Raw genomic sequence first — 22,647 nt, 5'->3', positions numbered from 1 at the left:
CAAACCACGACTGGTATAATGATCCTCATAGTCTTAATCCCTTTTATAGGCTTTTACTAAGCCCCGCCCACCTGACTTGCCTCAACTCATTAAGGACTCATAAATCAAATCAAACTTTATTTGTAAAGCACTTTTCATACATGGAAAACATAGAATGCTTTACAAAATGTAAAAAAAAAATCTTTCAAACTTCAAAACTGAAACAAAGGCCTTCACATTACATATAAATTAAAAAAACACAGCAAAAAATGCCCTTAACCCCCTACATTACGTACAGTATGCACTTCACCATGTTGTCTTTGTTTTGAGCCTCGTCTGCTCTATTAACCATCTTTCAAAGCCACTCAGTTATTCTAGAACTGAGCTTCTATTTGCTGCAGTTGATTGGTCACGTGTCTTGACGTTGACTAGTTGTGTATTGATTGGCGACTGCTGTATTGGAACAGAGTTTGAGTTTTGCCTCTTTGTGTTAACTATTTGCCTCATCCGTTATGAATATTAAATGTGTTTTAATAGTGAGAATGTGTCATGTGTTCTGCAAAGAATAGACTCAGACTTTTGCAAGTGTTTGTTAACTGCAAATTGTGTTTTAGATTTAGACCAAAGAGTGTTGTTTTTGAGAAAAAGGGTAAAGAACCTGGTCTGCAGTTGGTGTTTTAGCAATAGGGAAAAACTGTAATAGTAATAGGAAGACAACAAAAATGCTTAGAGACTCAAAGGATTTATAGACTAACCACAAGATATATGTTTTTTTGCTTTTCATATTTTCCATAGATGAGAGGATAGTAGTGTCATGGTGCCTCTGTCAGCTCACCTCCCCACTCACAGCTACTGCTCTGCTGATTGGAACCAGCTGCCCTTCATCACCTCATCATCCTGCCAGACCTTCTTAAGGGAGCTCCACAGCAGTATCCATCGCCAGTTCGTTAAACTCACTCCGGTGCTTAAGTCTGGCCTTTTTAGTCAAAGCTTATGATTCCTGTCAGCCTCCAACTTACCAAGCCTTGTACTTACCCTCAGTTTCTTTTCCACGGGTCTCGCTGGTTCCTCCTCATCCAGAGCTCCACACCTCACTCCAAGCTGGTTCTGCCGTCCTCAGCGCCCACGTCTCACTCCCTCTGGCTCCACGCCCCAACCCGTCCACGCGTCTCTCCTCTCAAGCTCCGCTGTCCTCAGCGCGCCACGTACAACTCTCTCCACCTTCAACCTCCAAAACGCTAAGTGAAAAAAACAGCTTTTTGTTTTTAACTGAGTTGGAAAAAAATGCCTCAATCAACATGGTAGCCTAATCAGTTATTATTACACATACATTCACAGAGGCCAATGGATCTAAAATAAAAAGCATTTCACTTAAAAAAAATTGGTTTATTCAATTTTATGCAGACTAACATCATGTTAAACATGTTTAAACAACATGTTAAACTAAACATCAAGTTCAAAGAAAAATGTAAAAAAATGACCTGAAAGTTGTTGCTCTAGACAGGTCAGATGTTTAAGAGCAAACATGACCTCTTTATGTCAAAAGACATCCAATTTACATGGAGTTCCATGAAAACAGGGAGCTGTCCCACCTCAGTGAGAGCCGCTGGAGGTGTCGGCCAATTCTTGTCCAGAAAGTTCTTGGGCAGATTCTTCCGTAGATTTGTCAGGAACGAGTAATGAACATAATCCAGGAAGTATTCGTTCTCTGAGCAGCGTTCTTTGTGGCGATTGATGAAACCTTTGATAAACATGAAATGAAAGGATAGATACTTTATAATAGCAATAATAGTAATTCAGTCCAACAATAAATCATCTAAACCGTTAAAAACATGTATAAATATTAAATTAAAAATGATATAAAAGCACACAATTCTGGCTGTTTTCTCATTGCATCTTTACAAATCAAAGACAGATTAGGAGGTGGACAGCGCCTCCTGCTGGCCGTTCTTGCACAGCTCATACCTGCGAATAGTAGCAGCAGCCTGCCGTCTGCGCTTTGCTCTCCTCCTGGCCAGGATGCCCCTCCACCACGCGTGGATTGCGATGGCTTTGAGAGACAGTAGCAAATGCATAAATGTACGATACCATTTATGGTTCAGCATAACCTGGTCTGTGTTCCTCACCTGAACCTCTGAGTTTTTGGTATTTGGATTTCTGGCTGTAGCCCTTCCATCCCGCCTGCAGTTTGGTGGCTGTCAGGTGACAAAGATTCCACAAAAACATATTTTATGTTTGAAACAAGGAACCTGCTGACAGAAACAGGACAAACCAGTGGATTCTTACCAAGACCATGTTTCCGGGTCTCCAGAGCATCTTCAGTGGCAAACAGAGTTTTGGGGAAACGGATGAAGATTTTAGATCTAAACGGTTGAAAGACACAAAATAAAAAAATTAGGGAAACAGAATCCTCAGACTGCAGGAGCTACAGCAGAACATCTGACCTGCCCATTTTGTACTCCTCAGGTTTATATCCCAGATGTTTGACCAAAGTGGAGACTCCGTCTGACAGCTTTCCGTGCCAGTTAGGCCACGTTTCTGGACACAGAGACTTATACCTAAACACAAAGTGCACAAAGGAGTCAATCAAATGTTTGGTTTTAAAATTAAAGTCTTTAAAGAGCTTCCTTTGATTAAACGTTGATAGTTATTTTTTTCCTTCTGCTTCTCCTAAACTGGAGGCGAGATTTGCACAGGAGCAGACAGAATCCTGGGAAATTTCTGATCGGCTGACGGTTCATTTGATCACAAAGAGATGTAAGAAGCATTTTCTGCTGTGTTAAATTAAACGTTCTAACAAGTAAGCAGTTGGACCCTTTTTTCTGTTGCGTTACATTTGTCTGTGTCTCATCTGTTGCTTCATTCCTACTGTTTATGTTGGCTACGGTGGCCGTTTTGGTTCAGTTGTTCCGTTCTGAGGACGGATTTTATTCAGACAGGAATCTCAGAGCAAACTGAAGCTCAGTCTGATTGGAAACAAACCGAGACCACTTCCAAAGATGGGTCAGAGAGCGGTTTCTGGTCCTGGACCAGGGTCCTCCTGGGTGTATTCAGACTGAAAATTAACCATTTGTTCCGGATTATCTGGGCAAATGAACTCTGGTTCACTTTAAGCGGCAAATGTGTCCAGCTTGAAACACCCTAAATATTTCCAGAGAATAAAGATTTACTGCTATTCTTTAGTTTCATCTGTTCATATGAGGAGAATCATTACAGTGATTTGTCTCCCTCCCCTCAGCACTAAATCAATACACCTCCACAGAATTATTTTAGAACGTGGAGCTGTAGAAAGTGTCTCTGCTTCCACACTCTCTCAGCGTATCTCCATGAAAAGCTTCAGCGATGCTTTACTCTGAACTGTGGCAGATCACCTCTGCAGGAAGACCTCGTAACGCCGTCTGTAGGCGAAGCCAGCCCTCCTCAACCTCAGGTTCTCCATCAGACCCAGATACTTGACCTGGTGACGGATCAGCACCTTATCGAACCGACCTGAGGAGCAAATGGAAATGGTGGAACAGCCTGCTGGAGCAGTAAATTCTAAACATCAGTGGTGAGAGAGACAGAGGACAGAGATTCATTGTGAAGCGGGGTTAGGCTTCATAGGCCTGGCCTGGCCTGACTGCAACCTGTGTTGCAACTGGACCTTGTTCTTTCTGACTCAGTTGAGGGATTCTGAACCGCTCTTAGTCTGACTCGTCACCTAGAGCCTGTCTGTCGTGGGACACCATGTCATTGGCATTAGCTCTGGACAGATTAGCTTCTAAGATCACTCGAGTGCACAAACCCCTCCACCACGTTAAGGTGGCGGTTCACGGAGGGGATAAATTTAGTGTGTTGCAATTCTTTCTTTTTCAACTTTTTTCATGTTTTTTCTTTTTTTAATGAATGAAACTAATTTTAATACAAATAAATTATCAAATTGTTAATTTTTTTACAGGAACTGTTGTAGGTGCCATGAATTCAGTGTGGTCTTTCTTATGGTGAAGGAATATAGATTTGTTTTGATTATAGGTCATTGAGTAGGTAATCAGCTGGTGGGTCACATGTTTGTGGGCGGTAACATTAATTGACTTTAACTCCCTTGTGGTTTTTTCCCTTTGTCATCTGGAGGGGGGGGGTGAAATGGGTTGCTGTATTTTTTGTTGAACGCTCTATACGCTTTTGTGCTTTTTTCTTGATTCCTTGTTTTTTCTCTTTTTTTAATCACAATATAAGAAGTGGATTTAATTACTTTCATTTTTCATTATTAAAACTTCAAAATACAAACGTAATTATGCGTCAAGTTTTTTTTTTTTCATTCAATACCCAGACCCAGCATCAGCCTCTCAGACACTGTTTGGTTTTGAAGTTGCTACAACTGTATTTTGGTTGGGTGGGGGGAACTGAAGTACTCAGAGAAAACCCACACAAACACACTTATTAGTGTGTCGCCCTTTTTTTTCTTCCTTTTAAGTCTGGCCAGATTTTATATAATTAATAAATCAATTGTAATTTTTTTATTGTTAGCGTTTTTTGTCTTCAACCAGCAGAAAGAATTGCAACATTTTTTCTCTCCAATTTACAAATTTTAACTAATAATAATCCTAAAGACACTACATTCAGGTTGGGTGGGGGGAACTGAAGTGCGCAGAGAAAACCCACACAAACACACTTATCAGTGTGTCGCCCATTTTTTTAAATACCGGAATGGATTTTGACAAATTAATTAACCCCTTTTTCATGTGTGTGTGTTGTGTTTGCATTTGTCCAGTGGGGGGGAGGCAAGTATTTAAAAAATGTGCACCCCCCCTCAGGTCCCCCCCTAACAAGTGACATTGCTTGTTAAGGACGCGACTTGAGTGGGTGTGGGAGTACTCTATGTTAACCCCCCCTCCTCCACCAAACACATGCATTGAACAACACACATATGTATAAACTATATATAAATATACCAAGATAACACAAGGATTATGAAACCAATAAAAAAAATAATTCTTTTTAATTACATTATTTTTCATCCCATTTTTAATTTTTAATTTTTATAATTCTGCCATTTTGTGTCCTACTTTGTACTAAATAAAGGGTTTTCCCAACTTTTTACCCCATTTCTGTTTTAATTTTCCCATTGACCCTATTCTAAATATTAGTTTCTGCCTTTTTGTGTCCTACTATGTACTAAATAAAGGCTTTTCCCAATGTTCACTCGTCTTCACAAAGTTCCTTTTGCTGCTGTTTCAGTTCTGAAACTTTATTCTGAAGCTGCTTCTTTTTGTCTTCAAGTTGGGACTTTTCCTCAGAGATTTTGTTTACTTCATCTCTGAGCTCTTTTACTTCCTGGTCCTTCCTCTGGAGATCTTGGATTTCTTTCTCCAGAACAGCATTGCTCCCTTTATGAGCCATGATCTGAACTTGAATGTCTTGGAGTTCCTTATAGAGACGCTCATATTTTTCTTCTGCCTTCAATTTATCCTCCTTTACTTTTAAAATTCTTGTCTCCACATCTTTGAACTCTGAAAGCTTCCCCTTCAGAAAATCAACCTCCTCCAGAGCTTGACTGTTGTAAGCTTCTGCCTCCTCAGCTTCTGCTTTTATTTCATTGTATTCAAACTCCAATGTTTGACAGTGTTCGAGAAGATCAGTCAGCATGGTTTTTTCGTCTTCAAGCTCCTTTGTTTGCTGTTGAAGAGGTCCCAGTTTGCTCAGTAGCTTGTTGTATTGCACAGCCACTTCACAAAGTTCCTTTTTCTGCTGTTTTAGTTCTGAAACTTTATCCTGAAGCTGCTTCTTTTTGTCTTCAAGTTGGGACTTTTCCTCAGAGATTCTGTTAACTTCATCTCTGAGCTCTTTTAGTTCTTGTTCTTCTCTCTGGAGATCTTGGATTTCTTTCTCCAGAGCAGCAGCACTGACTTTATGAGCCATGATCTGAACTTGAATGTCTTGGAGTTCCTTATAGAGACGCTCATATTTTTCTTCTGCCTTCAATTTGTCCTCCTTTGCTTTTAAAATTCTTGTCTCCACATCTTTGAACTCTGAAAGCTTCCCCTTCAGAAAATCAACCTCCTCCAGAGCTTGACAGTTGTAAGCTTCTGCCTCCTCAGTTTCTGCTTTTATTTCATTGTATTCAGTCTCCAATGTTTCACGGTGTCCGAGAAGATCAGTCAGCATGGTTTTTTCGTCTTCAAGCTCCTTTGTTTGCTGTTGAAGAGGTCCCAGTTTGCTCAGTAACTTGTTGTATTGCACAGCCACTTCACAAAGTTCTTTTTTCTGCTGTTTCAGTTCTGAAACTTTATCCTGAAGCTGCTTCTTTTTGTCTTCAAGTTGGGACTTTTCTTCAGAGATTCTGTTCACTACATCTCTGAGCTCTTTTAGTTCTTGTTCCTCTCTCTGGAGATCTTGGATTTCTTTCTCCAGAGCAGCATTGCTCCCTTTATGAGCCATGATCTGAACTGTAACGTCTTGGAGTTCCTTATAAAGACGTTCATATTTTTCTTCTGCCTTCAATTTGTCCTCCTTTACTTTTAAAATTCTTGTGTCCACATCTTCGAGCTCTGAAAGCTTCCCCTTCAGAAAATCAACCTCCTCCAGAGCTTGACAGTTGTAAGCTTCTGCCTCCTCAGCTTCTGCTTTTATTTCATTGTATTCAAACTCCAATGTTTGACGGTGTTTGAGAAGATCAGTCAGCATGGTTTTTTCATCTTTGAGCTCCTTTGTTTGCTGTTGAAGAGGTCCCAGTTTACTCAGTAGCTTGTTGTATTGCACAGCCACTTCACAAAGTTCCTTTTGCTGCTGTTTCAGTTTTGCAACCTCAGTCTTTGCCTTTGAATTTTTCTCCTTTTCAACATTCAGTTTTTCCTGCACCTCATCCATGTTTGAAACCTTGAGCTGCAGCTCGGCAACTTCTATGTTTAGGGGGAGGAATGTTGTCATCAAGTCATTAGTTTGTGCTTGCATCTCCTTATATTCAGACTCCAACGCTTCACGGTGTTGCAGTTCATCTGCCAGTGCATGTTTCTCTGCTGTGAAGGCGTTTGTTTGTTCTCTGAGCATTTCCAGTTCTCTCTTTTCCTCCTCACGTCGAGCAATCAGCTGCCGTGTTTCCTCCTGCTGCTGTCTCTGATCAGAAATCTCTCTTTCCAGTTGAGCCCTCAGATCTGTGAGACGTCGCCTATCTTCTATCATGCTAGGATAGTTGTCTGCCATCTCTTTTTGTTCCTCATTCTGTTGTTGCAGCTCCTGAAGGTTTTGCCTCAGCTCTTCAGTTTGTTGTTTTAAAGCCTGGAATTCATCAAATTCATTTTTCAAATCAGGTTCCAGGTGTGCTTTGCGGGCAGTCTTCTTCTGGAGTTTCTTCAGTTGGGACTGCAGACCTCTGTTCTCCCGTTCCAAAAGTTTACGTTCACCTTTCATGCCAGAAATTTCTAGTTCCATTTCTTGCAGCTGCTGAAGTCTGTCCTGGAGAGAGGCTATTATTGTTTTCAGGTCTTGGTTACTTTCCAAGGCCTGAGATCTTTTTGTCCTCTCTTTTTCACACACATTTTCCACGTGGATCTGTTTTTCCACGTCCACTCTCAGACTCTCCAGCTGCTTCACCAGTTTTTTGTTTTCCTCCATAGCAGCTTTGCGTGTCTTTTTCAATTCTTTGCATGAATTGTCCAAATCTTTCCTTTTCTGCAAACTCTTGCAAATTTTCTCCAGATGTTTGCTCAAAGTGTCATTTTGCTGCAGAATGCTCTCTGTGACGCTATTTAATTCTTCAATGGAAACGGCCGTCTGCTGAAATTCTTCGCTGTGTGACATTTTAAATGAACTTGTCAAGAAATCTCAAAAAGTTGACGCACACTCAGTTTTTGTTTCCAAAAGTTGTGAAACCTCCCTGTTTCTCTTTCTCTATCGTGTCAAACTCTAAATCCTTTTGCTGTGAAAATGCCTCATACTTGAGGATAAAATGCAGGAGGTCCAGTGATGTCAAATGATGTCAAATGATGACAAATGATGTCAAATGATGCCTCTGAAGACTAAAATTAGAAGCGACATAATCTACCTGCTGATGTCAAATGATGTCATTAGCTCTTAAGGCTAAAGGAAAGACCTTCACTGATGATGTCACTGTGCAAACATTTTTCCCTTTAATTTTCTTTTCTTTTTTTGTGCTGTCCAGCAGCTGAAACACATATTAAATGAGGAGTCTTTTGTTTCAAACAGGATTTCTTTAAATCAAATAATTTCTACAGCATTTTCAACAGTCACTAAGAATTCTGAACACATTTTTTACTACTTATTTGTACAGATATCAATCATTTTTCCTGTTTTACTGATCTTCTTACCAACCTGTAGCATTTTTAACATGTCTGCTTCCTTTGGAGAATGCCATCAGACGTCACAATATCAGCTTTTATAACTATACTGATTATAGTATAGTAATGGTTTGGGTTTCTTTTGTCTTGGTTTTTGATTTATTTCTTGTTCTGTCATGTTTGGTTCTGTTTCCTGTTTTATTTAGAAAGGTATTCTGTTTGGTTATGTTCCTGAGTTTTACTTCCTTGTCCCTAACTTTGCTGATCATGTTCACCTGTGTCTTGTCTGCCCTGTCTGTATTTAAGTCTCGTCTCTCCCTTCCTCTTGTGCTGGTCCATTAACGTCTGTAACGTCTTCATGTCATAGCTTTATTTATGTCTTGGATGTCGCCACAGTAAGTCTAGTTTTGTTTTTGTTATCCTGTTCGGCAGCGCCTTTTGTTTTGCAATAAACCCTCTTGCCTCGGAACCGTTTGCCTCCCGCCTCTGCCCCTGGGTACTACCTGCTCTCAAGCCCCCCATACCTTGACAGAATGGACCAGCCACACTTTTTTCTGGACCCAGCAGAGCGGGACATGCGGCTTCTAGAGGCCTACTGCCTAGAAGCAGAGCGGACCAGGACTTGCGGGGTTTTTGACCAGGCCCAGTTCTCCTCTTATGCCTGGAGTGGGAGCCATCTTGACCTTAGAGGGAGCCGTCTGACCATGAGGGAAGGCAGCCGTCCCCGCCGTCCCCGCCGTCCCCGCCGTCCCCGCCGTCCCCTTCAACATCCCCTTCCTGTTCCGGAGGTGGTCCGGCACGCACCACAACCCCGTCCAGTGGTGGTCCTGTATGCACTCCAGCCCCAATCCGTTCCTGTTCCAGAGGTGGTCCCGGACTTACCACAACCCGCTCTAGTGGTGGTCATGGACGCACCCCGACCCGTCCCGGCTCCCAGGAGGGTGCCACCTGCACCCCGACCCGTCCCGGCTCCCAGGGGGATGCCACCTGTACCCCGACCCATCCCTGCTCCCAGGAGGGTGCCGGCTGCACTCCAATCCGATCCTGTTCCGGTGGTGGTCCCGGACGCACCACAACCCGCTCCAGTGGTAGTCATGAACGCACCCCGACCCATCTCTGCTTCCATGGGGGTGCCGGACGCACCCCAACTCACCCCTGTTTCCAACGGGGTGCCGGACCCACTCTGGCCCCAGCTCGACTGATGGCCCGACCCGCCGGGCGACTGCTGGCCCGACCCGCCGGGCGACTGCTGGCCCGACCCGCCGGCCGACTGCTGGCCCGACCCGCCGGCCGACTGCTGGCCCGACCCGCCGGCCGACTGCTGGCCCGACCCGCCGGCCGACTGCACGCCCGACCGGCTCGTAGGACTCCGCGCCGGAGGCCTCGTAGGACTCCGCGCCTGACGCCTCGGAGGACTCCGCGCCGGACGCCTCGGAGGACTCCGCGCCGGACGCCTCGGAGGACTCCACGCCGGACCTGCCTCGGAGGACTCCACGCCGGACCTGCCTCGCCGGACCGCTCGGCCCCCCGGCCGTCCTCCGGACCTTCCCTCGCCGGACCTCTCGGACTCCCGGCCGTCCTCCGGACTCTTCTCGGCCTTGCTGGCGTGCGAAGCCCGGCCTCCCTGTACTGTGTTGCCTGTCAAAGTTAGTCTCACGGGCCCCCTCCTCCTTGGTGGACTGTTGGAACCTCGGAGCGGTTCCTTGAGGGGGGAGTACTGTCATGGTTTGGGTTTCTTTTGTCTTGGTTTTTGATTTATTTCTTGTTCTGTCATGTTTGGTTCTGTTTCCTGTTTTATTTTGAAAGGTGTTCTGTGTGTTCATGTTCCTGATTTTTACTTCCTTGTCCCAATCTGTCCTGATCATGTTCACCTGTGTCTTGTCTGCCCTGCCTGTATTAAGTCTCGTCTCTCCCTTCCTCTTGTGCTGGTCCATTAACGTCTTCATGTCATAGCTTTATTTATGTCTTGGATGTCGCCACAGTAAGTCTAGTTTTGTTTTTGTTATCCTGCTCGGCAGCGCCTTTTGTTTTGCAATAAACCCTCTTGCCTTGGAACCGTTTGCCTCCCGCCTCTGCGTCTGGGTCCTACCTGCTCTCAAGCCCCCCCTCACCCTGACATATACCCAGCTGTACATAGTTACTAAAGGTAAGATTGGACCTAAAAAATCCAGCCCGACCGCGGGCATTAAAGCCGAACCCGGTCCGAACCTGACCAATTAACTTGATATGCAGGCCCGAGCCCGAAGCAAACCCGAAATTTCAATGTATCCCATAGTATTTTTGGCAGAAAAAGAAACGCCAGATTTCTTAAAGGTAAAATAATCGACATATTTTTATTATCATGAAAGTTATTTTCTTTTAAAAAGAGTGGTCGCCGCCGGAACATGTAGGTTCCTCCCTACATGATGAATGCATTTGCACAACGAAATAACGCTGGAACACAGAATAAGAGGCCAGACAAAGAGTGAGAGAGATCTTTTTTTTTTTTTTTTTTTTTTTTTTTTTTTTTTTTTATAACTTGTCCTGTCCAACAGCTAGGCAAACAGATGAGAGCTGAGGGCCTCTTGTGTTGGACATATTTTATTCTAACAAGAGGGGTTATTCATCTTCAGACAAACCAAAGGTATGTCTGAATAAACCCCTTTTGTAATTGAGGCCAAACTTTATTAATTTCAATCATGTTTGAAAATCTTTGGTGTTGGACCGGACGGAAAAGGAAAGAGGGGAACAAGAGAGAGGGACGTTAGAGAGAGGGGGGGGTAGGAGGGTGATAATAGGAGGGGAAGGGGGGTAAGACCATGAAGCAGCATAGAGCAGACAGGTTTACTGGTTGTTTATCGTTACGGTACGGTTCAAATGTAGTACAAAAAGGGCGGGGCCTGTTCACACACACTCAAATATTATCAACACACCTGCTAGCCGCAGAAATGTCCACATGTCAGCATGCACACAAAACAGATAGTGTTCACGAACGCATACCTATGCCTTTAAACCAACTAGTGTGAAATCTTTCATTCATTCAATCATGCAAACTATTAGTGCAAAGGTGAGCTAACACCTGTGCTCAGGTGAGTGTTTATGTTCTTCTAAAATGGATGGTGGAATGTGAAAAGAAGGAGGAGGAGCGCCCAGCCACCCCCACACCCATACCCCCGCCGCAGCAGCAGCGGCAGCCGGAATTCCCCCAGCGCCACACGGGAACAGGCAGGGAACAACCGCCCCCCGGGCGACCAAGACCGCCACCCAGGCCAGGGCCAGCAGGACCGCCGCGAGGCCCCCAGAGCCAGAGAGCAGGGAGGCGCAGAGGGAGAGAGAGCGCCGCCCCAGCCCAGCCAGGAAAGCAGCCCCCCGCCGCGCCGGAAGAGCCCAACGCAGGGCCCCACCGGAGAGGGACGCCCACAGCCCCAGACGAGCACCCCACCACCACCCAGGAGTTCCGGGCATCCCCCCGCCCCGACCCCAGGTACGAGCCAGGACCCCCCAAGGGAGACCCGCTCCGCACTCCAGGCAGCCACCCACCCGGCCCACGGTTGGTCCAGGTAGGAGCAAGGCAGGGGCCCGCCGCCCCCGCCCAGGAGGGGGGAACCCCGGGGAAAAAAGGGCGGCCCATAAGGGATGTTATAAATATGGCCCGACCAGGCTCGGCCATGTTGGAAGTTTGGCGGGGCCCAGCGCCCAGGGGCAAGGACCAGGACCCACCCCCCAGGGACACGAACACCCCCGGCTCAGGTGTAATATGAACCCCCCCACCGCGCGGAGAGAGCACCGCCGGGCCCAGGGAGCCGGCACCCAAGGGACACGGCCGCCATCGCCAAGAGGCCCGCACCCCCCACCAGGGACGGGGTAGGGGACAGATGGACCCAGGTCCCACCTTCCTTGTAAAATGTGTGTGCGTGTATGGGTGTTTGAGAGGGTGTTTGTGTGCATGTGTGTGTGTTTATGTTTGAATGTATATATTGAAGGGGGAGGGGTGTGTGTACTAAGGGGGGTGCAGTTAAAATTGGCGAGTAGGGCACTAAGGGGACATCTCCTGATTACTCACAGTGATGTCCCCTCACCCTCCACACCAAGGGGCCCTAAATGTCTAAGGTGCGGTTAAAATTGGCGGGTAGGGTGCCAGGAGGACATCTGCTGCTTGCTTGCAGTGATGTCCAGGCACCCCCCCTACCAAGGACCCTACGTGTCTAAGGTGCAAATAAAACCGAAAGAGGGGGGGCCCACTCCATACGGCAACCATAGGAGGGGGGCCACTCCCAAGTAGCCCCCCCCCAAGGCGCATCGCAGGCTAAACCCCCCACCCCCTCACCCTAATATGAGGTTATATAAGGAAGGGGGTAAGTTGGGGACAGCTGGTAGACTGTCCCCCGGTGGTCAAACAGCCGTCCCCCAGCCCACCCCCAGCAAAGGGGCCAGGGCCACCCAGCCCAGGGGCCCACCCCCGGAGGCGCCGACACCCCAGGCCCGGCACCACCCACCCCACACAGAGAGAGAGGAGCCAGAAAGCGTCGCCCCCCCCCGGAGCAAGCCCAGGCCCCCACCCCCAGACGCCGGCCCTAGAAGAGCTCTGGTCAGGCCTCGACGGGACCGAGGAGGCCAACCGGCCGAGGCAACCACTGATTGCCTCAGCGGAGACCCCGACCCGCTAGCCCCCCCGACCCGTACTAATAATGGGCCCCCCCTCCCCCCCAGAACGCCCCCCCACAGGACAGGGCCGACAAGCCCCCCACCCCACCCCACCCCAGACCCCGCAGCCGAAGCGGGTGATACCCAGAGCGACCGGGGGCCCCGAGAGGGTTGTCCCGTCCCGTCCCAGAGCCAGGGAAGGGCCGATCCCAGCCCCAGGTGCAGATGGGCAGCCCATCCGGCGCCGCTGGGCCCCCCCCACCCGAGCAGGGCCCCCCGCCAACCCCCCCCAGCACAGGCAAAGGGACCACCCCCCCAAGCCGAGCCAGACCACCACCCCACCCCCCCACCACGCACCCCCACACCCAAGCCCAGAGGACCACGCAGCGCCCCAGCCCGCCCCACCCAGGCACCGGACCCGACCCCCCGACCAACGGAGCCCCCCACCGCCCCCGCCAGGCACCGGAAGCCCCGACCCCCACCCCAAACCACGGCAGAAGGGCAAGGAGCAGCGACGACCAAGCCCTCCACCCCCTAAGTCATGGAGTCAACCACAGGAGACCAGAGAGACTGAATTCTTTCAAAGTTACTTGAGCTTTGGGCTGACATTTTTTCCAAGCTGATATGATCAAACAGCAGATTTCTGTGTTGACTTATGTTTATATTTTTCTTGTTTTTCCAATTTATTAAAATAGTTTTTTTGGCAATACAAAGAGTTATGAAAATGATAGATGCTAATCCTTCTTCTATATCGATGGCACTCATGTCACCAAGCACACAAAGTGACGGTGAGGCAGTGATTGAAACCTTAAGCCAGACTGATAAATCGACACATACCTGCTGCCAGAGAGCCCTGACAGGAGTGCAGAACCACAGTGCGTGCATGTAGCTGTCGGGTAGATTATTATCACAGTGCTCGCAAATGTCTGAGTTACTGAGACCCATCTTGAACATCCTCTGTCCAGTGTAGTAAATTCTGTGAAGAGTTTTGAGATGGATTAGCTGTAGATTTGAACTTTTTGTCAGTTTAAAGGTGTTTAGACAAAGTTCTGACCAGAAGCTTTCATCTGTGCTGATGCTCAAATCTGCATCCCATTTTTTTGTTGGAAGGGCAATATTGTTATCTAAATTGCATAAAAGTTTGTATATTTTGGAGAGAGTTCTATTCATTGAAAAATTAATCAGAGTGGTAACTACATCTGGTAGCTTTAAATCGTCGTCTTTAATTTTATACTTTTTAGTAATACTTGATTTAAGTTGCTGATATTCCAAGAAGTTATTTATTCCATGTTTGTCTTGAAGTTCCTGGGGGGTTATGAATCTTCTATCAATAATTACGTGCTCTAGTTGTTTTATGCCCCCTGCTTGCCAAGCTGGGAAGTGAATCATTTTTTTGTTAATAAGGATGTCCGGGTTGTTCCAGATGGGTGTCATTTTGCACGGTTGAATTGATGATTTTGATATTTTGAGAAATTCCCACCAGGCTGTTAAGGTGGCATTTATATTAATGCTTTTGAAACAATCCTGTTTTTTAACTATTTGGCTAATAAATGGTAGCTGTGACAGGTTGATCTTTCCACATAACACCTGTTCCAAGTCTAACCATGAGTTGGTTTCTGGATTATTTTTTAACCATTTTAAGATATATTGTAATCTATTTGCAAGAAAGTATTTGTGGAAATTAGGTAGTTCTAATCCTCCACAGCTTTTTGCAGATTTTAAAGTTTTTAGACTAATTCTTGCAGGTTTGTTGTTCCATAGAAAGCTTGAGTGAGAGAGATCTTGATGCGCACTCCTTCATTACGCGGAGAAATACTGCAGCTGCGGTGTTGCATGTTTGCCTTTTCAGTACCCCAGTCTAAAGTTTATCCTTGACTTCTTGCTGCTCCATATCGGGGATAACTAAACAAAATAGGTGCGGACTTGCGAGGGAAGATTACATTCACGGCACGTGCGCAGTTCTGCGGGCTGCAGCCAGGGGTAGTTCGAGCTGCGGGTGGCCGGCGCCCCCCTCTTTCTGCCAGTCGCTGGACAACACTGTGTCAATCAACGGTGGGCTGGTGACTGGTGGGAGGGGGCGGGGTCTACCTGTGTCTGTGTGTTCCAACTTCAATCCGAGTAAGAAGAAGCTGGCTGCGCCTTTCGGTTCGTGCGGTAACCGTTCTGACATACAGGATTAATAAAGAGCTGCTTGACAGCCGCCCGCCTAAGGAGCTTCTTTGCAGACATTACAATATATTTATTAAAAAAGTCAGCGAGAGAGAAGCCCGGCCCGAACCGACCCGAACGTAATCGATTGTCATTTAGTGCCCGACCCGAAAGTTACATCTCCTGGTGACACAAGACCAACAGAAGCACTTTTTGACTGTATTTAACCCTTGTGCTATAGCTTAAATGACTCCACCCTTGCATTGACATGTTCTCCCTACCATGACAAAGGTGGATAAAGGTGGAGAGATTTCATATAATCCATGAACAACAGTGAGGTTCACAAATCATTGAAGTAAAAAGGTTCAGCGCACTGTCTAGTGCAGGGGTCGGCAACCCAAAATGTTGAAAGAGCCAAAATGGACGAAAAAGACAAAAAACAAATATGTCTGGAGCCGCAAAATATTAAAAGCCCTATCTAAGCCTTCTAATGAAGGCAACACATGCAATATGTATCTATATTAGCTATATTAGCCTACTATCAAAATGTTGTTACAAATACATAATGAGCATTAACGATTAAATGTTTATTTGCCCTGCAGTGCATTCTGTGGAGAACGACGCGTCACGTGACTGCTCTGTTGTGCAAGTTTAACTTCATTACAATATTAATGAATTATGTTTCATTGCTTTGATAAAATTAAAGAAATGTAATAAAGAAATCCGATTTTTGATATCATTTTTATTTTGAGGATTCGAACAAAAAACAATAAAACGGAACGTGCATGACGAGACCCCTTTGGGAATTAAACAGAGTGCAATAAAACACAGACTGCGTTAATAAAAAAGAAAACAGCCTTTTGAAAAGGTAAAGTATATAAAATCAAATTAATACAGTTAAGTTTGATTTCTGTGCAAACGCCAAGCAAGTCAGTGCATGGGTAAAACGCAGCAGCATCATCTTCTTTCGCTGTACATATCTGGCAAAGACAGTCAGCTTGCGCTCGAATGACAGAACAGCTTCAAGCATTTGCGGCGCCTGGAGACTTTCATTCAGCTCGTTTAGATGGCTTGTCACAGTCATATCCACCAAAAAGTGCAGCTTTTCCAGCCACTCAGGATCTTCCAGTTGCGGGTATTCAGGGGCCTGTTTCAGAAAGGAGGTTAAGTGTAAACTCTGAGTGCATTAACCCTGAAATCAGGGAAACCCTGGGTTTTTCGTTTCAGAATGGGAGGTTTGTTAAACCAGAGAAAGCAGAGTAAGTCAAACCCGTTTCTGAAAGAGAGGTAACTTTTACTCGGAGTCAGTATCCATGGTTACTTATGCTGTGAACCTAACCTGGTCGGGAGCAGGTTTTATTCTCCAAACTCAAAGTTTCTGCTGGTCCCCTCCCCTTTTTAAAGACGAAGCGGTATTTTTCGCTTTAACCTTCATTACCCAAATGTCCGTCACACAGAGACGGTCTAAGTGACAAGAATGGCTTGTCCTTTTTTGGAGGACCCAATAGACGAGGAGGCTGCATTAATTCGTAGAAAATTATATTTACCTCGTACGAAGACTTTGAGAAGACTCAATTTTTTGTCATTTCCCCATACGTTTTTGTTTGAGCGTTACCGTTTTTCGTTGCAGTCAATTACATATATACAATGAAAACAACATTAGATATGTATTGCTATGTAGATGTTTCATATGTCAAATATTGTCAACAAAGCCTACATCCATGACATGCTCAAATTTTACCTGATTGAATTATGTTTTTATACTTCATTTTTAGCTGCTGCCATGTTCTTTTAATTCCTGCAGGATTGCATCTACATGAAAATGAAATCAGGGACATTGGATTAGATTAATGTAACAATTACTTTTTGGAAACACAATTTTCTAGCACTGCTTACTTTCTTAATCCCATATAAACCTATACCACTTGATCAATACAAGGGTAGTGTTGCAGCGTGTGTGTGCTGAGCGGGGTGCGAGCCACGAGAGAGAAGGGGAGGGGCGATTGCAGGTGCAGATGGGGGGGGGGGGGGGTAAGCACGGAGCGGAGGTGTGTGCGTGGTATATATTGTGTGTTCGGAGGACGGAGCACTTAGTTAAATAAAGAGAAGGTGTCATTCCCAGAATAGCTGTTTTGGAGTCATTCTTAATCCGCTCTGGAGGTTGAGGGTTTCGAACGGGAAGTGAACCCCGAAGGAGAATTCCCTTCGGCCCTGGAGGAAATCTCCCCTGCGCTTCTGACCACGGTCGGAAAGACGAGAGAAAAGAAAGGAGAAGTCTTCGCGCAGCGAAAGGTTCAACAGTAGACAAAAGTTCACTTTTAAAACACAATTGCATGTATTAATATTAAACTGACCAACGTTTGCAAGAGGGGAAGGTTAACAAAAAAGTCCTCTAAACATTACCGACGTTAAATGCATTTCCCCCCAGATTGGTTCTGTACACTATGCAGCATTTCATGCATTTACACCAGGAATAACACTTCAAAAGTACACCTTAATATCGCCATTTTGTATTTCACTCCTTACGCTATTTAGAAAGTTATTACAGCCAATATTTTATAACAATGATTTAAATGCAAACCTACGCATTAACTTGAGCAGCTATGTTTTCCCACGCTAACTGTCTCTGTTTTGCAGATGCAGCGGTGTTGCTTTTCTTCCGTAATATGTGCTCATATTCACTGTAACTCTTCAGCAGCACGTCAAGTTCAGCTGGCGAAAAATACGCAGACCTCTTTTTTTCACGGTTACCATGGTGACTCGTGATATCTGCGCTCCATTGATAATGGCTTCTTATAGTCGCGGTGCGCACGCTCACCTCCGAATCAGTCCACTCAGAGTTGATTGATCTAACTCGGATCAGCTTCTCTGAAACAGAAAACTCAGAGTTGTTAATCTCCCGATTGACCAACTCAGAGTTCAAGTTTAACCTCAGAGTTGGTTGAACCTCCTTTCTGAAACAGGCCCCAGGTCTTTGCTTTTCAGGAATGTTTTCACGTGTTCTAAACAGACGACAAAGTGACGCAAAACGTCACCCTGGACAGCCATCGGACTTTGTTGTGTAGCAGGAGATCAGAATATTCGCTTTCAACTTCATCAAACTGTAATGGTTGCCACTACAGATGAGTTTCAGCGCCTGACGTAAAGATTGAAAACTGGGTTATTTATTGAAAAGTTTTATTTCAATGAAACTTTGTCGTCATGTGTTGTATTTGTCGTCACCCCATTGGTTGAACTGTACCAGCTGACAGGTGACAGCCAGGTGACGGTGCGACACACCTTTTTTTTTTTAAGGAGACGCGGGAGCGCGAGGGGGGAAATGCACAGCTGACAGAGACGCAGAAGCGTGGAGGAGCAAGCGATCTCTCATACGGATTACCTTTCCCAGCTAGGATTATTTGCCTACTGAATATATTTTCCCAAAGAGCTCGGATCGTGCGGTACAAGGATCTGTGCCAGCTTCTTTGACGGGTGGAATGCGTTCCATCGAGTGAGGCGAGCGGCCTCCCACCAAACGCGTGAGACTGTCGAACTATCATTTTTCCTCCAGAACATTTCTTTTTTTTACTAGCAAAACAGCGGGACTTGGGTTTGAACTGTGGGTTTTTGTATATATTGTGTATTTGGGGAAATTGGGTTTTTGATGTTTGAGTGTTGGGCGAAGTGTTTAATGTACGTTTGTCACGCTCACACAACACGGCTGCACAAACAAACTGTTATGAGTTTTTTTCTTGGTAATATTAGAGAGCAGATTGTCTTGGTATTTAATGCCCCAGCCGTAGAACAGCGTTGTGATGTTCCCCTCGCTGAGTGGAGGGTGAATAGACCTTTTTCACACTTCCGCATTTTTCGACCGGAAATACGTCAATGACGTGTAAAACAACTTCCTGTTAGCGTAGCAGCAGATATGAAGAATGGCAGAGTCGAAGAGTTGCAGTCTCTGTTGCGTTCCAGGCTGTTCGTCTTCCAACCAAAAACAGCCTTACCTTTCATTTCATTATTTTCCTGTGGATCCAAACCTGAAACCCAAATGGATATAGGCGATCCGAAGAGAGGAAGGGCATAGTTTTAATGTAAACACAGGTAGCACCCTCTGCTGCCGGCACTTACTAACTTCACTCCGGATTGTGGTGCAGCTGCGTCGTTCGTCGCCTGAAGAGTGGTGTTGCCCCGAGTATTTTCCCTTGGAACAACTTTACTGATCCTTTGAGAAGGGAGTCAGTATATGACAGAACCTCAAACGTCAGGCTATGCAGCTAAGCTGTGAAGATACTAGCGACATGGTGGCTAAGCTAAGCTAAGGCAGTAGATGGATCACGACTACGTGACACCCCCACCTGCAGGTAAGGTTGTTCATAATGTGTTTGGTTAACGTTAGTCAACTATGTGTACCGTTATTGGATAAATGCATTTCTACCTGAACAAATTAATATTTATAATAAAAGATGTTCATGCTCTCACCTATTTTAATTACATGTATTTAATTAATATTGGGTATTTTGTCATTTTGTAATTTCCTTAACAAAAATAAATGAAATGTATTTGTAATTAAATACTTAACATACTTTTCAAAACATGATTACTGTGTTGTGTTGAAAGGTAGCATTAATATATTAAGACTGATTTTTAATTTCTTTATCTTCACAGGTGCTCTGGATGAGGCTTTGGATTACATCCATGACTTAGAAGCCAAGTTCCTTTGCTGGAGCCAGGAGACGGTCATGGCGGACAAAGAGTTCCTCGTTCAAGACCTCCTAACTGACATTGGATCTAAGATCATCATTCCACCTTTTAAGCTTTCGACTCCATCAGCAAGGAGGAAACAGAACAAACCGCAGCCATCACCCGCCTCAGAATTATGGTGGAAAGAGTGATCAGTAGGATAAAGTCCTTTCACATCAGGAACTCTCTGTGCCGCTCACACTGATGGGCGGTGGGAATCAGATCTGGCTTAACTGCTGTGTTTTGGCAAATGATCATGGACTTTTGTTTTGAAGAGTGAATTAATGTTTGGTATGTAAATAATGTGTAATGTGCAAATAGTATGGAAAAATTTAGTGTTTCCACATATTCTTAAAATCTAATTAAATATAATTGTTATATTCGTAATATTTTTCTGTTGAAATGTGACTTTGACTTCACAAAAAAATTTGATGAACAAATAAAACAATTTTGGTCAAAATTGTGCCTCATTTAATTTTTTGGTATGCGTAACAACAACTGATTAATCACAACTCAAATAACATCAAACATTTACAATAAAAAATAACATTACAGATCAACAGTAAGACAGAAGGCTGAACTGATTGTTAAAGACAAGATAAGTGTAATTTAAGGTATGCATTCATGCATTTGCCATAATATATATCCAAGTTCTCTTTCATTCCATCTCAGAAACCCCAAACACAGCCATGAGAGGTTGGGGCTGCACCTGGCATAATCTGCTTCCAGATGCCATCATATATGGATCTGGCTGTGGTCCTACACAAGAGAAACACAACACACAAAAGTTAGACATAAGTGCATAACTACATTTCAATTTAATTCATTATATCTGCTGTAACCATAATTTGGTTAGTCATAAGATTAGAAAAAAAAAAAACTTAACTTGCTCACAAAGCAACAAAAAGTTAATCACCTGTAAATGCCTTGTACAGTGTGGAGCTCAGACCGTCTCTGCCAACTGTTTTGGGTTTTTGCACCACCAGCTCACTAACCGGTTCAGGATGGATTCCCTTATAAGTAAAAGGCAGAAAGCAATTAAAGTCTGTAGTAACTACTTGGGGTGTTTTTATAATAATTTAGAGTTGTTATGGATACACATACGTTCTTAAATCCTAATGACAATTTGATGACAAACCCACCTGTGCTCTTGGTCTGTGCCATCTTTGCAAGCCACTCGTGCAGGCCAGGGGGGTGGAGCAGCCTGCAGACCCAGCTGTGAATAATGTGCGCTCTGGAACAGGATGGCAACTATGTGATTGCAGAATCCTTTACCAGCCACACAACTGCAGAAGAAAGCTTTCAGGTTGGCACTTTCTGCATCCAGTGATATCTAGACACAATAAATTATATAGGTTAAAATTAGGACATACTTATGTTGCTACATCAATGTAAAATGAAACTATAACTGTCAGTAGGGTGACCAGATTTGAGTTTGTAAAAAAGAGGAGTGAAGTGAGTTTGTGAGATATTTCATCGAGAGTAATTGGTGTTCAGAGCTGCATACATGAAGCAAATATAATTACATTTCATCTATGTTCAATGTTATTTTATTATATAAGTATCAAAAGAGAGGACATGTCCAGGAAAAGAGGACTTCTGCTCACCATACTTTCAGAAAAATAATACTAGTAAGTGAAGAATGTGCCGCAACCGCAGCAAAATGAACACGCATACGGGCAACTTAACATTTCTTATTTACAGCTTCACCAAATTTTTGGGTGTTATGTTAATCTCATGCCTTTTCACTTAAACATACACACAACATATTCACTGCGATGTGTTATACCTTATATTACAAATTAATAACACCAGGATTTACAGTTGACGTAAACAAAGAGTTACCGGTGATGCGGCTATGGCTAAAGCTAGCTGAAGCTTACCTTGGTAATGGTGGATAAACTCTTCGTGGACGAATTTATATCCCATGTCCAATTTGTTTCCTTTAGTGGACGATTGCATCTTCACACTCTTCATCACATCGGCGCTGGTGAACTTCGGAACACAACTCAGGCTCTTCGAAAACACTCTAGGCTCTGCCATTCCTCCGCCAGCGAAGCACAAACCGGAACTAGGTTTACACGTTGATGACGTACTTCCGGTTTTTGCGAAAAAGGTCTATTGTTACAAAGCAATGCACGGAACTGACAGTGGTTCATTTACATCACTCACTAGCGGTCCGCCACCCTGCTGGTAGAAACGTGTGTCGCAGGCTATGACGCACAGAAATGTTGAATTTAATATTTATTCTACACATTCTTACAGCATTGGAAAACGTTAAGAATGTTTGTATCTTGTTTTTCCTCCTACAGAAACCATTTTAAAACAAAAATATATTTCTCTCTCCCATCTTTTTATATTTTCAAACATTTTTGAAAATGCTCCAGGGAGCCAGTAGGGCAGCGCTAAAGAGCCGCATGCGCCTCCTGAGCCACGGGTTGCCGACCCCTGGTCTAGTGGGTCTAGATGACCCAACTCCCAATGTTAAAGTGTCTAGGATAGCACAAGGGTTAAGATGTGAAATCATGGATGGAAAATAATTTTTCAACCAGGAAACAACTGAAATTTTAGTCGTTGGTTCTGAAGCCAAAAGAAATAAAGTTATTGAAGCTAAAATACCTTTTATTAAGTTACTTAGAAACAGTTGGAGACCTGGATGTTATTTTCAACTCTAAACTAACTTTGATTAAGCAGGATAATAAAACTGGTTGTTATGGTCATAGAAATTTGGCTTGGGCCGCCCACGCTCTCATGCTAAGATGGAGATTCTAATGCATGCTTTCATCATCAGTAGAATTGATTGTTGGAACTTCCTGTGTGCTGGTCCTCCTAAAACGAACATTAAGAACCTTCAGCTTCTCCAGAACTCAGCTCCACGAGTTCTCACCAGAAGGCGGGCTCA

General features: G+C 44.6%; 2 protein-coding genes across 2 annotated transcripts; both read right to left on the bottom strand.

The window, feature by feature from the left end:
• Positions 1 to 1,880: 1,880 nt before the first annotated feature.
• Positions 1,881 to 3,701, bottom strand: LOC111948432 (unconventional myosin-Ic-like). The gene is made up of 5 exons (XM_023961580.1): positions 3,351 to 3,701; positions 2,424 to 2,537; positions 2,266 to 2,342; positions 2,106 to 2,174; positions 1,881 to 2,029 (listed from the first exon to the last, which is right to left on the bottom strand). Exons 1-5 carry the CDS (start codon positions 3,416 to 3,418, stop codon positions 1,896 to 1,898), a joined length of 462 nt encoding a protein of 153 aa, XP_023817348.1. The 5' UTR covers positions 3,419 to 3,701; the 3' UTR covers positions 1,881 to 1,895.
• A 1,456-nt stretch (positions 3,702 to 5,157) lies between these two features.
• Positions 5,158 to 7,826, bottom strand: LOC111948494 (trichohyalin-like). The gene has a single exon (XM_023961871.1). The coding sequence runs from the start codon at positions 7,753 to 7,755 to the stop codon at positions 5,158 to 5,160; it is 2,598 nt and encodes an 865-aa protein (XP_023817639.1). The 5' UTR covers positions 7,756 to 7,826.
• Positions 7,827 to 22,647: the final 14,821 nt, after the last annotated feature.

This window comes from Oryzias latipes, chromosome 13, assembly GCF_002234675.1.
Source record: "Oryzias latipes chromosome 13, ASM223467v1".
Taxonomy (NCBI): domain Eukaryota; kingdom Metazoa; phylum Chordata; class Actinopteri; order Beloniformes; family Adrianichthyidae; genus Oryzias; species Oryzias latipes.
Note: the sequence above shows the minus strand (reverse complement) of the source record. Positions and strands in the feature narration are given on the sequence as shown.

Coding starts and splice junctions, on each gene's coding strand:
- LOC111948432 (XM_023961580.1), bottom strand. CDS start 3,418: ATGGAGAACCTGAGGTTGAGGAGGGCTGGCTTCGCCTACAGACGGCGT. Junction 2,538..3,350: donor TACGAGGTCTTCCTGCAGAG/GTGATCTGCCAC, acceptor CTTTGTGTTTAG/GTATAAGTCTCTGTGTCCAG. Junction 2,343..2,423: donor GAGGAGTACAAAATGGGCAG/GTCAGATGTTCT, acceptor TCAACCGTTTAG/ATCTAAAATCTTCATCCGTT.
- LOC111948494 (XM_023961871.1), bottom strand. CDS start 7,755: ATGTCACACAGCGAAGAATTTCAGCAGACGGCCGTTTCCATTGAAGAA.